At 43.5% G+C, this 15,680-nt stretch overlaps 1 protein-coding gene across 1 annotated transcript in view; it reads left to right on the top strand.

The window, feature by feature from the left end:
• The window catches only part of LOC103763290 (multiple epidermal growth factor-like domains protein 6), a 186,532-nt gene extending 171,073 nt beyond the window's left edge, over positions 1-15,459 (top strand). The window contains exons 28-38 of the mRNA XM_029962323.1: positions 305-433; positions 647-775; positions 1,862-1,993; positions 6,938-7,066; positions 7,934-8,059; positions 8,512-8,640; positions 10,855-10,983; positions 11,266-11,394; positions 12,066-12,191; positions 14,524-14,652; positions 15,013-15,459. Coding sequence (XP_029818183.1) covers positions 305-433; positions 647-775; positions 1,862-1,993; positions 6,938-7,066; positions 7,934-8,059; positions 8,512-8,640; positions 10,855-10,983; positions 11,266-11,394; positions 12,066-12,191; positions 14,524-14,652; positions 15,013-15,092 — 1,367 coding nt within the window. The 3' untranslated portion in view covers positions 15,093-15,459. The remainder of the gene's footprint in view (positions 1-304; positions 434-646; positions 776-1,861; positions 1,994-6,937; positions 7,067-7,933; positions 8,060-8,511; positions 8,641-10,854; positions 10,984-11,265; positions 11,395-12,065; positions 12,192-14,523; positions 14,653-15,012) is intronic.
• Positions 15,460-15,680: the final 221 nt, after the last annotated feature.

Here is a 15,680-nt window from a genome sequence, read left to right on the forward strand (position 1 = left end):
TTTCTCTGTTCAAACAGCTGTTTCTTCGTGCACGGTTGGGTCAAATCAAATGGCATCACCATCTCTATATCTGGACTAACACTCCAGACTACGACTAAGTCTTCGTAAGCTTTCCTGTGCGGACTCATTAACAACCAGCACTAAATGCTTTTGATATTTTTAGTATCTTCTCTTTCACTGATTTTTCTGGCCATGCACTCTGCCAAATATGCATCCCACAGTCAAGGATGATATTGGCTGGTTGCCAGCAGTGGATGCTGTCCATGCAGCAGGTAGAGCTGTTGCTCTGTCTCCTCCCCCTCAGCCTGCCCCCCGGGATATTTTGGGAAGCGGTGCGAGGAGCGGTGTGACTGCGTGCACGGCTTGTCCTGCCACCACCAAACCGGAGCGTGTCACTGCCAGAAGGGATGGCGAGGGAGGCACTGTGACAAACGTGAGTGAAGGAAGGCAGTTCAGGTTGGTGCACACGTTCCTCCCAAATCCAGGGCTGGTGGCAGGGTGTTTTCACTCCCACCTTGTGCCACAGGGTCGGTCTGGAGGCGCTCACAGGGGTGGGAGCAGCGGATCCGCTGGATCGGGGTGGCTTTGCCCCATCCTGCCCGGGCCCTGCCCCGCGCCCTGACGAGGGTTGGTGTCACCCCTGCAGCGTGTTTGCCCGGCCGGTTTGGCACGGGCTGTGCCCAGCGGTGCCGCTGTCCCCCCGGCAGCCCCTGCCACCACCTGACGGGAGCCTGCGGTTGTCCCCCGGGATTCACCGGCCACGGCTGCGAGAAAAGTAAGTTGGTTGTTATAAAAATGCAAACGCTTCCCATGTAAATTAATTAAGAAATTAATTTCTTCAGTACCAACCTGATGATATAGTGCCTGAAGAGGGAGGAGACAACAACCTGACAGCAGGGAGGATGGCCAAGGGCTGCTTGTCCCTCACCCGGCTCTGAGCTCTGTGCCAGGCGCTGTTTGGGATGGTGGGGTTTGCCCTCTCTGGGTTTGCGGCTCTCAGAGCAGCTGGGGGCTGAACTGGATCCAAATAGGCTGAGGAGGTGCCAGTGGAGCCCAACTCCTGCCTGCAACTATCGCTGTGCTGTCAGTAAAGCAGCAGATCAGGTTTCTCTTGACCTTGTCCCCATGAGAGACCATCTATTCCTGCTCTAAGAGCTCACGGGAAGGGCATTATCTGGTTTTTCTTCAGCATGGAGTTTTTCACCCAGAGCTGTCTTTGGAAGCAGGCTCCTGCTCTGACCCCAACTGCAGCACCCTGACTTTGTTCCTCCTTACAAAGCTTTGCCTGAGCCCTGCTTCAGCAAAAGGAAAACCAGAAATAAATAAGAATTGAAAGAATTGACATCGGTGTCCTGTATCCCCCACTAAAGGACTCTAAATCCTGACCCATAGCTAGGGCAACTTAATGGAAGTCAGACCTAAGATTTAGATGTGGAAGGTCCAAACCTGCAGGCAGTGTGGCTGTCAACAGGCAGAATGAGAGCTGTGGAGATGTTGATGCCACAGCAGCTTTGCAAGTTTAAACTCTCCGCAAAAGGTAGAATGTCTTTATCCACACACCTGGTCCCTTGGGAATTATACTGTTATTTTAGTCAATTTTACCTGACATTTCCCTATGATTTTTTTCTAGTGACAAGAAAATTGTATCTGGCCCTTGACAGTTGGGCACAAATTGACTGAACAAAACAAAATCAAGCAGTCAAGTAACCCCCAAGTAAATGTAATAAATCCAAAGTCCCGGAGGAGAGCGTTGTTCCATAGGCAGGGATTTTATTTAATAAATTTGAGCTCGCTCTTTGTTTGAGTGCTATATTTACCAAGACAAATTTAATTTATTGGTTTACATTTCTTCTTCCCAAAGCTTGTCCACCGGGCACGTATGGGAGGAACTGTAACGGAGTGTGCCAGTGCTCTGCCAAGAACCAGGAATGTCACCCTGTGACTGGAGAGTGCTCCTGCATCCCGGGGTACCACGGTGCCCAGTGCCACCTCCGTGAGTACCTGCCTTTTGGAGAGAGGACTGAGTCATGCAGGACAATGTGCTGGTGCTTTTGAGTTCATCTGTGTCAGTACCCTCAGTGTTGACTGAGAGAAATAGAGGTTTTTATATAGATATCTATATATAAAAATTTTAGTGTAAGAAGTTATAGTATAAGAAGTAAGCATATTAATTTACAGTAATAAAAATACCCGTATTATTGAAAGGGGTTAATTTAAAAATATGTATTTTAAAATTTTTAATTCGAAAATGTAATTATTTCAACATTTAAATTAATGTTTAAAACCCCCAGATTTATTAGGTAAATTCTTTCCAGTTTCATGCCACGCTAAAGGATATAAATACATCTTCTGCATTTACACCTCCCATCTTCAGCTACACCTGGATATTGAGTAGCTCTTTCATTTCCAAATACCAAGTCCAAAATACTTCCCGAAATCTCTGCGTGCTCAAGTAAGGACAAATGGTTATGAGAAAACAACAAGCTGCAATTGGCAATAAATCTGAGTGATTCATAAAGTCCCTTCAATTGTTGGGCCTTCTGAGGAACAATCAAATTAAACCAACTGTTACTCTGGATTGAAAAATGGTGACTAGTGTAGAGGACAAAATGCCAACTGGCCCAGTGCTCCATCATAAAAAATATTCCCAGATCCACACGCCTCATGCCGGTATTTTAGGACATCTGTAAAGTTGTTTCTGCTGGAATGTGGCGGCTGATAAGAAACACATACCAAAGTAGCCAATAAAGGAGACAGTTAATTACCTTTTTATTTACAACTTTAATTTTGGTTTTACTCCATGGCTTGTAATAGTCTCATTTTGAAGGGGGAAAAAAAATAAAGGGGAAAAAAAAGCTGTTGTCTTTCGAGCTCAGCCTTCCTCTTTTTGGTGAACGCTGATTTTCCTTTCTTAGGAATTCAGTGTGGCCCTGGTTTAATTGCTTTTTTGGGTGACAGTTTGTATACAAAAGCCAGCTGTAACATGTGCAGCTCTAGTAAGGGTTAAACCTGTTCTTTATTCCTTGAGTAGAAGCAGGAAAGAGACTCATTTTAGATGTTGGCTTTTGTGGTACCATCATGTCATCACAAGCTATTCTTTAAAATATAAATTATAAATAAAATAGAAAAGATTGAATCAATCTTCCTTTGTACATCAGTTTTTGCTGTAAGTGAGATCGAAGTCTGGCCTTCAACATTGAGGCTGGAGCCATCTGGATCCATTATACATTAGATTATAATAAATGTTAGAGCAGTAGTGGAGATCAACTATTTAACGGTATCATTTTAAAAGACTTAATCATGGTCTGCCTATTACTTTTATGTAGCAATCCCTCAGGACTCATTACCTGTTTGTGTAGCACTAAATCTAAATTATAAATTATGGTAAATGTCTTCAAACTTGCTTTAGTCCTTAAGATTTTATTTCAGAATTTTAAAATTGAAAACATTAACAATGACACGGAAGTTCTGATATAAAATACATAAAAAGATTAATTACAAAATGAAATCTGTGTTTTGCTGCATTCAGAGGGAATTTAGCCATGGATTTCTATGTAGCTGGGATTAAAACTATAGAGCATGAGACAAGAGACTTCATGGTGTTGTGCTCTCTGAGATTCCAAAACTGCACAGTGTCTTGCACAGAAAATTCTCACTTAAATACAGACTTGTTAAACGTTTACTGGAGAAATAATGAAATGGTGGAGGTTCATGAAGAGAGAACCTCCTATTCTCCCCTGTACAACTCTGAGCATTGCATAGACAGACACAAAAATAGAAGGAAAACATTTAATTGTGAGTTATTTTTAGATTGTGATCAGTGAAGGGAGAGATTGTGGGCCTGATTCTAAAGTGACTGACTGAAAACCAAGGATAGCTAGCGTGACTTTGGTGGGAATACTCCATGTTCCTGCTGTCCTCACTGCAGGGAGAACTGGGGCTGCTCCAGGATGAAGAAGCTTTCAATAGAATATTAAAACCAGCACAGGGAGCCGCTCCCAAACACGTGAAATGGGCTTCAGTCCAGTCAACATGTGGTTGGATGCTGCTGGAAACAGTTTCTGGCAACTATTGCTATATTTATAGTACTGTGAAAAAAGGTTGAAGAAAGTATCTATAAAAGGTGTAGTTGGCTGGGAAGTCAAATTTCCAGGAGCCAAGAGCAACGAGGCTTTCATGTTCTCAAATTCTGGAGTGAAGAGCTGAAACAGTCTCTTGGCAGGATCCAGAGGAAGCAGACAAATTAGCAATAAGGTTCCCATCACTTGTCCATAACTTGGTAAATGGGAAGATCTGCTTGGGTGAAGTGAATAAAAAGCAGTAAGTGGTGACATTGACTGGGCTGGGGACACCCAGAGCCAGAAAGACCTCACCAGCTTCACCTCTAGGCTGCAGGTAACAGGATGTGTCAGAAGGGATTATTTGACAATGCAGTTAATAACATTGGTCAGAAAAGTCTCAGAGTGTGTCACTGGTATGAAAAGATTTAGGAGCTCTTGGTCATGGCAAACCAACTCAAACCAGAAGGAAAAAAAATGGGAAATGAGGTGGAAATCTGGCTGCCACTCTTTTATTAGCAAAAGAACATAAGTCAGAAGCACAGGAAACCATTGAATTTGAAAATGTCTCTATGAGATAAAGACATAAAGACATATGGCAGTGAGAGGATAACCCTCTTTAGAAGAGCAAAGCCTACTGAAATGGTAGAACACAGTGTAAAATTGCCCCCACTGTTTGCAAATTGCCCCCACTGAAAGTCTTCTGCAAAGTAGTAACAGATGAGGTGGCCTTGTTAATAAATATGTGCACGTTGCAGTGGCTGAGCTTGACCTGCTTGTGCTGCTCCTTCTTGAACTGAAATACAGATGGTGCTGCAAGAGTAAATAAATTGGTAAGGGGATGTGGGGGAGTGTTGAATTACTGCATCCCTTTCAGTGATGGAGCATCTATCACTGGCCTTGAGCTGAGGAACAGCTCTGAAAGCTTTGCCAAGGAGAAGCAATGTGTTTGGGAGTGTGGGAAACAGAATTAAAGAAAAAGAGGAAAGCCAAATGATACCAAAAAGAAAGGGAAGAGGGAAAGAGAAACTCATGTGGAATCCAATTAAATCATAGAATCTGGGTGTGTCCTTAACTTCATGTTTTGGTGGGAATGAATTAGATGCTGCAGGGCTCACTCCTTGATGTCAGGGTTTGCACATGAATTTGTGTGCTGACAGACAGAAACACTGATGACAAAGTATTCATTGAGAAGAGTTCATGGTTGAGAAGGGCTGGGGAGAGTATCTGCATGTTATAAAAGTGTGTATCTGTTTAGTCCTGATGATCTGCTATGCTGGTTTGAGCAGAAGCCAATGTTCAGTTTTATTGTAAGAGGCACCCCTTCAAAGCTTCCCCATAAGCTCTCCCTTGCTATTGAATAGTTCAGAAAATCCAGAGATTTCTCCAGCCGCTCAGGCCATGTTTTCATGCCTTCAGGAAAGAGAAAATACATGAAGTTATTTATGCACAGATTGCAAGGGATCTGTTGCTTGGATACGTGTGCGAATATATATTCAACCAGATTTCCAAAGTAGCCGTAGACTTTCCTTTTACCAGGGAAGAGAAGGAAGGAGCAAGCAAAGAAATGCCATTTAGGTGTAGCAGCACTAGTGGAACTGTTTGATGATGATCATGCTGCTCTTAAAGTACCAGGTACTTTCTCTTCCAGTACACTGGAAAATTAGGAGAATAACTTGCATTGCTGGAGTTCACTGGTGGCACACTGGAGGTTCAGTGGTGACAGACAGAGGCACGTACCCAGCAGCTCTGCCCAGCTCTTTCCCTCAGTTCCAACCTTCATTGCTCTAAAGAGCATCTTGAAGACATAAGCTAAGCATGGCAGATGCATTCAGATCTCCCTGATCTTTTATTCATTTCTCCTTCCACGTTAGCTGTCCAGAAAGAAACCAGAAATAGTCACTAGCACCTGGAAAACCTCTTCATGGACAGCTTGTTGCCATGTAACGCTGTCTCAACAATCCATCCAGGTCTAATGATCCCCCTGGTTTTTAGGAAATACAGCTGCTTTGGTTTTTTCCTCAGGGAATTTTCTAACTTTGCATTTAAACCATCTTTTTCCTGTGTCTATCTCCTGAGAAGGTCTCTTCTGAAATTCCATGTTACTGTCATGTGCAGGTTTTCATAGTCTTCCATCCATAGGGTTGGAAGGGACAATGCCCCACCTTAGGTAGGGACACCTTCCACTAGAACAGGTTGCTCAGAGCCCCATCCAACCTGTCCTTGAACACTGCCTGGGACAGAGAATCCACAGTTTCTCTGGGCAACCACTTACAATGCCAGCTCCATTTTGCAGGGAATCAGTAGATAATAGAGAAAACAAACTTCCCCCAACTTTTACATTTTTGAAAGACATGACCTGCCCCAGTATCCATAAAATGGCTGCTAAAAGACACGGAGATGGCTCACCGCTTCTTGCCATCTCTGGCAAACCAGGCTGCTGCTGCCCAAAGGAAGGGGGAGCAGGGCCCCATCTTTCCTTCTCTGTAGGAGGGAAAGAGGGAACAGGTTTATTTGGAACATAAATCCCAGAGGAAAACCTCTCTAGAACTGGACTTGCTTGTCTTTCTACAGTCACATATGGGGAATGGAAGGAGCACAGAGCCAGGAGCAGTCAGACCAGGCTCAGCAGCAGCACTTGGTCCAGCTTTCCAGGGGTTTGACATTCTAAGTCAGTGCTGCCCCAAGGACCATGCTACCCCAGGCAGCCATCTGCTCACCAAGGCCTGCTCCTGGCCCTCTAGAAGTGACTAGACTTAGAAAATAAAAATCTAATTTCAGTTGTAAGCAAAAAAAGTGTTTATGGCGTGAAAAGCAGCAGGCCCAGTAGCAACGTAGCCTAATTGATGATTGTTTTTTTTTTTTTTGTTTTCAAACAGGGTGTCCAAAAGGTACTTATGGTTCAAACTGCCAAAATCCCTGTAAATGCATGAACGGAGGCCACTGCGACCCCGCGTCGGGAGCGTGTGATTGCGCGCCCGGGTTCATTGGAGCCGACTGCAGTAAAAGTAAGCCAACATTCGTGTTCTGCCTCTATCAAAACACAGCACAGAGAATAATTTGCATAAGAGCTTGTCAGTAGAAAAACAGACAGATCCCAGCTACCTCTTCCTTGAATTGTAAATCAGGATTCCAGCTTTGTAAAAAAATCTCTTGCAAAATATTTTCCCTCTCTTCCGCACGCGTAGGAGCAAGGACACTCATCCCAGGATTACAACCTGCTTGCCCAAATGTATTTCTAGAGCCAGCTCAGCATGAGTTGCTCAAGTTCCTTCTTCCTGTCCAAAATTTCGAGGTTGAGAAATTATCTCAATATTTTGCTTCACACTATGGTGCCATTAGTTTCAATAAATGGGAAAAAGATCAAGTTTTGTCGTGGCAAAACTGGTAAAGACTCCATGGCAACTTTAGTGTTACTTCTGTGTTTCAGAGCTAAATGACGTGGCTGAATTTCTGTCCTGTTTCCAAAACTCTGATCTCTGTGAAGTTCTCTTCAACTTATTCACAGAAAAGCAATGTTTGAACGTTTAGGAGCCTATAGCTTTGTTCTCTGGTATAGGACAGCATCAATATTAAAGATGGAAAGATGTTTTTAGCTGGAAGGATGAGCAAGTGATATTTCAGTTGTACACTCACACTTTAGTAGGAAATCTTTTAAATACTCCATGTGAAACCACAGATTATATTTATAACTTCAGGTAAAGTCTCAGAGGATGAAGCAGTCATGTCTTTGGATGGGTTTTCGTTTCATAGCTGTTGCTTTGAAGCACATTAGGTGGAATAAAAATGAAGCCAACTCTACCTATAAGATCCTACCTATGTTAAAGATGAAAACTGGCATCAGGATGTTTAACAAAAGCCTGTGTTTCCTTCAGCTTGCCCTGAAAACCGATATGGGAAGGACTGCACCCAGTTCTGTGCCTGTGGTAAAGGTCAGTGTGACCCACGGACTGGCAAGTGCTCCTGTCCCCCTGGCCAAATGGGACCTGGCTGTCAGCAAGGTAACAAAGCGGGACCCGAGGTCACCTCGTCAGTGGTGACACACTTAAAACACCCAGCAAACAAAAGCCAGCACCAAACATTGTTTGTAGCTGCATTCCCAGTGCCTTTGCTCGATAACGTCAGTGTCGCAGTCCGGTGTACTCAGCTCTGTCCCTCTCTGCTCCATCACCCTTCCTTATCCTGCCACATCTCCCCGCTTCGCTCTGCCACCCTCAGTACCAGGGCACTGGGATCTCCACGGGGCTGAGGAGATATGGCAAGGCAAAGTGTTTGGATGAAACTGATAACAGTCATGGAGTGGTGTCTGGCCACGCTCGGGAGACACCAGTAACTTGGGATACTCTGTGGGGAGCATGTGTTTGTATTTATTCCCTATCACCTTCATTCTTTTTTTTTTTTTTTTTTGAATGCTAATTTATTTTTCTTTACAAACTTTGTTAATTCTCTGTAGTGTGTCCCCAGGGACGGTATGGCCCCAGCTGCCACCTGACATGTACCTGTCAGAACGGTGGCATCTGTGACCACGTGGATGGCAACTGCACCTGCGGGCTGGGCTGGACAGGAAGATCCTGTGAGAAAGGTGATTTTCTGCTTTGATGCCAGTGGACTTGTACATTCAAGAAGAGGTTTGAAGTGTCCCCAGGCAGCCACAAAAGGGGACAGACAGTTTTTGCTTAAGTAGGCTACATCACTGCTGCATTCCCCTCTGTAGCTTCTCTTACACGAAACTTCCCCTAGTTAGAGCTTCAAGTCATTTCTCAGAGACAGTAACCTTGTGAGTTCTACTTGTAACTCTCATAAATTCCTTTGTAGAGACTCCTTCTGCTGTCCTACTTTGGAATTGTTTTGCTCATGGGAATGTTGTTTTGTGCCTTCTTCCATGTGCTGCTCCTCAGTCAGCAGAAGCCTGTCTTCCTCCTCTCTTGTTATGTTCTTCTTTTCCATTTGACACTGGACTGCAGTTGAACATCTCATGTATTTTCACAGATGTTCTGACAACTTCTGTCCAAAGCAGTTGAGATTGCCCTGCTATCTCTCACCCTTGCTTCTCCGTGACAGCTCTCCCTTACACAAGGCAAAGCACACTAACAGAATAAGCTCAGTTTTCACTCCAGAAACCCTCCTGCCAGTCCAGAGTCTTCCCACATCTGTCCTTCTGTCTGTCTCTCAAAAATAATTCTGCTTTTCTACCTTCCCATGTTTCTCTGTAGATGAAATACCTGCATATTTGCAGACTTAAATGTTCAGGAAACCACGAGTTCTGAGTTCACATTCAAGACAAATGTCATCCCTAGAACATAACTGCCATGGTTCAAGCTCCACGTGTTCTTAGGAACTTACTTACAGCCTTTCTGCCCCTGACACCTGTAGAATGTCCACCTCAAACTCCATAAGTATCTTTACCACGCACTGGTCTTTACAGGGCAGTGTCCCTATATCAAAGTATTATATAGAAATGACACTTTTTAGCAGCATTCTGAGATAGAATTGTTTCACTTTGCACTTGAGAAGACCCAGAAGCCCAATTCATGCATGTGTGTGTGCAGAGAAGAAGCAGGAAGAAAAGGAAAGATGCTACATGGAGGTACTCACAGTGTGAGTACTGTGAGCATTCAGTGCACAGTGAATGATCACCGTGGACAGGCACTAAAAAATTTGCAATTAACCAATAGCTGGCTGACCTGGCATTTCACAGACCAATTGTGTTCATCTCTGTCTGTTCCTCTAAATCCCTGTAGTCACCCATAGGCTGCATTGGGGTTGCCAAGGCTCAGCAGGGTGATGCAGGTGTCACCACATGGAGTCGTGGCTCGTGGGTGTATCTTACAGATGAAACATCTCTGGAGTGGAGCATGGGGGGCAGACTTGCACACCTTGTGTAAGGGACTGTGTGTTGTGTCACTAGAAAGAGCATCACTGTTTATCTTTTGACAGAGAGTGAAATTATTGGAAAATCGAGTCTTGATCTCCACAGCAGTGTGGGTTTGAGTGTGTTTTGACTGGAAATCAAAGACAGCTAATCAGGCATCCTTTTAATAGTGATTAGATACAATGTTTTTGAAAGATCTTGTCTGGCATTTGCAGAGTTCTGAATCTGATTACTTGGACAGCCACGCTCGTTTAAGTTCGTCTGCCCAGATTCAAATTATCACAGCAGTGGGAAGTTAACTTATTCAGAGATGATGCTGGGGTTAATTATATTGGCACAGTCCCCTTTGCATGGCTTGGCTTCCAGTAATTTGAGATGTGTTTGGTACTGTGAAAGCAGATATCTCATTATACATGTAAAGGCTGTTGCTATGTGTGAAAAAGATTCTCCTGGTTTTATTAGGAATTGGAATAGCGTGAACTCCAATGATAACACAGAGGAGGAAAAGCTTCATGTTTTCTTTCGCACTTTCCAAGTGCCTAAAAGAAAATATTGCTGTAGATAAAGAAAAAAAAAGAAGATAACATTTATGCCATTCACTACACGGCTTTACAGCCCATGGTATGGGTTCAACATCAAGTATGTGAAGAGACAAATTAAAAAAGGCAGACTATTAAAAGTACGAGGAAATTATTGTTCAAACATTTATATGATATAAACAATTTTTCATCAAAGTATGAAAATGCATAACAGTTGGGCAGAAGCTCTGTGTCTTCATAACACATATTCTTGGGGTCTGCAAGTTATCCTCTGGGCATCGTTTCTCAGCAATACAAGCTATCCCATATGAGTATTTTTGAGGTGAGGTCAATGATTTTTTTGTTTGTTTGTTTGTCCGTTTTTCTGTCCATGCCCTGCCAGCAGAATGTCTCCCAGGGAAGTATGGGTCTGGCTGCACCTTGGACTGCTCGTGCCAGCACAATGGCACCTGTGACAGGTTCACAGGGTGCTGCCAGTGCCCCCAGGGCTACTACGGGCACTCCTGCGAGCACAGTAAGTGGGGCCCCCGGCGTAATTGTGGTGGGAGGTGGGGCTTCAGAGTAATCAAGAAACACCCTGCTGGTTCAGTTAAAATTTTTGGGGTGTCCCAGATCAGCTGGCTGCCTCCAGATCTTGCGTGTCTCTGATGCTGGGTGGCACAAGTTTGAAAGCACGTGGCATTATTAGAGTTAAGGGTAACTTTTGATGGCTCCCGGGGAACGTAGCTGAGAATACAAAGGATTTTAACGGGGTGTATGATTTTCTTCATGGACCTTCCTCACTTTAATTTTTCAGGGTGCCCCCTTGGATTTTATGGGCTGGGCTGTCTTCACCCCTGTGCCTGTAAAAATGGAGCGAGCTGTGATGCAGTGACAGGACAGTGCATTTGTCCTTTGGGGTATCACGGTGTCCACTGTGAAAAAGGTACTGGTACCCCTCTGATGTGAGAGAAAAAAGCAAACAAAAAAACAGAGCCAAAACAGACCTCAAAAAGCCTCATGTAATTACTCAAATATTTGTTTGTTAAGAACAACTTCTTCCATATTTTCTTTGTGAATATACTGAAACACTGAAATTGGGACAGATTTCCTGTTATACAGCTGGGTGTTCTTGTTCCCTTGGAAATTAACTAATCTGGTTCCGATTAATACAGTGAAAGTCCTGGTCTCCATGATGTCTTGGAGCAATGAGTTCCACATGTCATTTATTAAAAGTAAGTCCCTTTTACTGATTCTAAATTTGCTTCTAAAGCTCCAAATAAGATTATTAAATAGGTGCATGTCAGACCTGTTGAGTGTTATGGAATAGTCTTCTAGAGAGTTCTAATTAAAAATGAAAATAAGTGCCAGTTACATTTCTGAGACAGATTTACAGATACCTTTGATAGGTTAGATTAGACAAACCCGACATAAGGGGAGCTCATACAAATATTATGCCTATTCCACTACATTCAGTTCTTCATTAAAGCTGGCATTTACACTGGCTTCAGCAGAGAGTTTATGAGCTTTCCTCTGAGACATCCTGGGAAAACTCCTCTGGCTTTAATGTACATCTTGCCATTCAAATGTGCATGTAAAAAGTTCTCTTGGTATCAGCCTGTGACAGGGGTTGGTTTGGTGAGAGGTGCCAGCGTCGGTGTGACTGCGGAGATGCTCCTTGTGATCCAGAGACTGGGAAGTGCCTTTGCCCACCTGGGAAGACTGGAGACAAATGTGACCTTGGTAAGGATAATGTTTTTGAGGGCTGGACTGTGAATAGTTAAACCACTATGACCTGTTGGTTTAAGAACTGTAGAAGGACTTTTGCCGGTGTTCAAGATCACATTGTTTGTAGCAAATTGTTCTTATGGGTTATCAACACCTTTATCAGCAGGGCTGTACCTCGTGATTTAATCAATATTTAAATTGATACACTGATAGGAAAACTTTTTGCGGGTCAGCTGTAAAATGTCATTTGCGTGGAAAACATGGACATTTGTTCTGGAAAACATGGACTGGGGAAGAATAGACCGAAAAGTGTTGCAAAGGTAGTGGGGAGGACTCCAGAGGATGCAGATAGACACCAAGAGCCTCAATTTCTGTGTGTTTTTTCATACCGAAATTTGTGACCCTTTTCAGACCAATGAAAAGGTATGTCCAACTCAGGATTTGCTTTCCCTGGAAGTAGGGGAGAATCCCTATGGATGAGGGTAGTGGTGCTGCAGCAGCTGTGCCTTGTTCAAGGCTAGTTTGGATGGGGCTTGGAGCAACCTGGTTTAGTGGAAGGTGTCCCTGCCCATGGCAAGGGGCTGGGACTGGAACCAGATGAGCTTTAAGATCCTTTCCAACCTAAACCTTTTGGTGATTCTATGATTATGATAGAGTAAATTTAGGATAATACAGGAGTAAAAGGAATTGCAGTGGTTTAATTGAGTGTAAGAGATTTGTGATCCAGATGCTGTGGCAAACAAGATTAAAGGAGTGAACATCCATGTGCTACTATGGAGCTTCACACCAGGAACCATAACCCTCTAGAGCCCCTGAAACACTGGGGGAATATTATTTCTTCTTTTGTCCTAGGATAGGGCAGGAAACAGCTTTGAACAGGCAATTAATAACAAAAAGTAATTGCTGGAAGCTTAAGCACTAATGCAACCTGCAAAAATAAAGTGGAAAATTATTTGATTCCATCTGGACACTGTCCTGTGGTCAGAGAAAGAAGCCACCCAGTCTGCAGTGCTGCTCCAATGGGGAATATCAGCCACCCTTGTGGCCACACAGCACTGGGCATCCACAGGCCTTTCCAAGGAAATTTTAGGCAGAAGTGGAACGCAAGGGGGAAGCTCAGCACCAAAAATGGGAACTGAGGTTTTGCTTCTTGCAAACTCTGCGAGTCACTTTTATTTTTCTCCAATCAGCTAGGGTAGCCCCCATCCATGAAAAGCTGTTATGGGGTAGGTTTTATTTGCATTTTTATTTTCAATTAGGCTCAGTTCATCTGTGATATAACTGTGAGCAGCTGTGACTGTGCAGCAGCCATAAAGATAAAAGGCCTGATTTTAATTTGAACTCTGGTAAAGCACCCATTAAACAGGCAAAATGTTAATTAAAAAAAAAAAAAAGAGAGAGAGAGAATATAACAGACTTTTATGGGCGTTCTTTTTTTGTAGTAAATTAACATTGCAGACTTTCAAACAGATGTCTTAAATACACATTGTTATTAACATGAAAATGTGGTATTACATAAATTAAAATCAGGTCCAGAGGTGTTTGAGGAGACCTTTTCTCATAACATTTCCTAATTGAAAAGGCCAAGCTCGGAGCACATGGGGCAAGTTCTCCCACGTGCTGAGGCTGCAGCTGATGGGGGTCTCAGCAGAGCTTTATTTACCCCAGGGTGCTCATGGGAGAAAGCAAATGCCCTGGGTACTCACAGGGTTTTCCAGCGAGGTGAGAGAGAGAGGGCTATTGTTTGCAGAATGCTTCACACCCTGCCCTGTGACCTGCTGCTCACTTTCCCTTCACACCTGTACCTCTGATGCATAAAAAATTGCAGTGAGGATTTACCAGGTATGGTGTGAAACATATTTGTATTTGGAAGTGTGGGTTTTTTGTGAGTTTAATTTGCCAGGAGGCAGCAGAATTGTGCAATTTGGAGCAAGACAGAAGAGTGTATATAAAATGGATTAATTTTCAATTACACATTCTGTGAGTGGAGGCTCTTGGCCGGCACCCACCGACAGCCAAGCCGGGCAGGAAGGAGAAGGGCAGGAGATAGTGTGGATCCAGGATGCTGACAGTAACTTTCCTGAGCAGATCCCAAGATGTTTTCTCTTGGGCTGTCAACCCCTGTTTTTACACCAGTAATGATTTCCATTCTGGGAACTTCTTCGGGACAGCTGGGCTGCAGTTTGGGCAGACCATGTGGCAGACGAAACTTGAAGGCTGCAGTGCTTTCCAAAATGTCATGTTTTAATGTTAACAGATGTAGGTGTCTCAGCAGCTTCCTGATCCCAGAGAACAGGGAGACTGCTAGGAAGTGTTCCACATCTTCCAAAGACTTCTGTCCTTCCAGAATGCAGGTCAGACCGGTATGGCCCCAACTGCTCCCTGCGGTGCCAATGTGCCAGCAAATCCCAGTGCAATCCATACAACGGGAACTGCGCCTGCCCAGCCACGTGGATGGGGCCAACCTGCAGAGAAGGTAACACAGGCTGGGAGCGTGCAGCCTTTTTTAGTAGAAGAAACCATTTGTTGACCGTGGTGGTGGTCAGTGTTTGGACAAGAGGATCAATTATTTAGATATCTCCTCTTAATGAGGTGTAGTACTGAGTGGAAGTTTCCTCTCAATTCCTCCTTTAGTTTAGGAAACACATTGGGAACCTCCCACCTGAGATGTGTTTTGCCTGCTCTCTGCCTCTGTGAGGAGGACGATGTAACTTCCCCTACCTTCTTTTCAAGGCTACCGTTTATTGAATTATTTAAGTGTAAATTGTATAATCTATATACTCTTTTGGTATTATGTTATATAGACCTGAAACCGTGTTTCTACTTAATTCTCTAGGTGGCCCTGCAAAGCTTCCTTTTTATGAAGAACAAACTCAAGAAAAAGGGAGTATTTTTCCAAGAGCTCTACAACAGTAACATTTGGACTAATAAATGAACTGTTTTATATGCACAGACGGTATTTGAATTTGGATATGAAAACAGTTATTCAATTCAGCTTGAATTGTACTGAAGTATTCACACTTCTTATGGAAGACTACAGAGGCCATTTAGTAGTTGGATCCTTTTAAAAAGCTGAATCTGTTTCATGTACTTATTTCTAGCCTCTTGCCCCTCCATTAATCTACTCTGGACATTCTTTCTGATATTAATATAATTCATCACTTGAAAGCTTGGACATGTTTTTAATCAGACCAACTCCAGAGAGAATCAGGATAAGCAGTGTGTAACACATCAATGTTCAGTGAGCCACGCCACGTATCAGGGACTTTCTAAACCCTCCTGACAACCACGCTTAATGAGTGTTTCACAGATTATGAAGCTGGTACAGATCCACTGCAAAATCACACTGCACAGAAACTAGTGGGATTCACCAAACTGATTCCTCTTTGAATAACATTGTGTGTTCTAGAGAAACATGCAGTCTAATTTTAAACTTGCAGCTGAAGAAGAGTCCACCATAGTCCCCAAGAAGTTCTTAATTAATTTAAGAACATCTACTGCTGT

Source organism: Manacus vitellinus, unplaced genomic scaffold (assembly GCF_001715985.3).
Source record: "Manacus vitellinus isolate BGI_N305 unplaced genomic scaffold, ASM171598v3 scaffold_45_pilon, whole genome shotgun sequence".
In the NCBI taxonomy this organism is placed as follows: domain Eukaryota; kingdom Metazoa; phylum Chordata; class Aves; order Passeriformes; family Pipridae; genus Manacus; species Manacus vitellinus.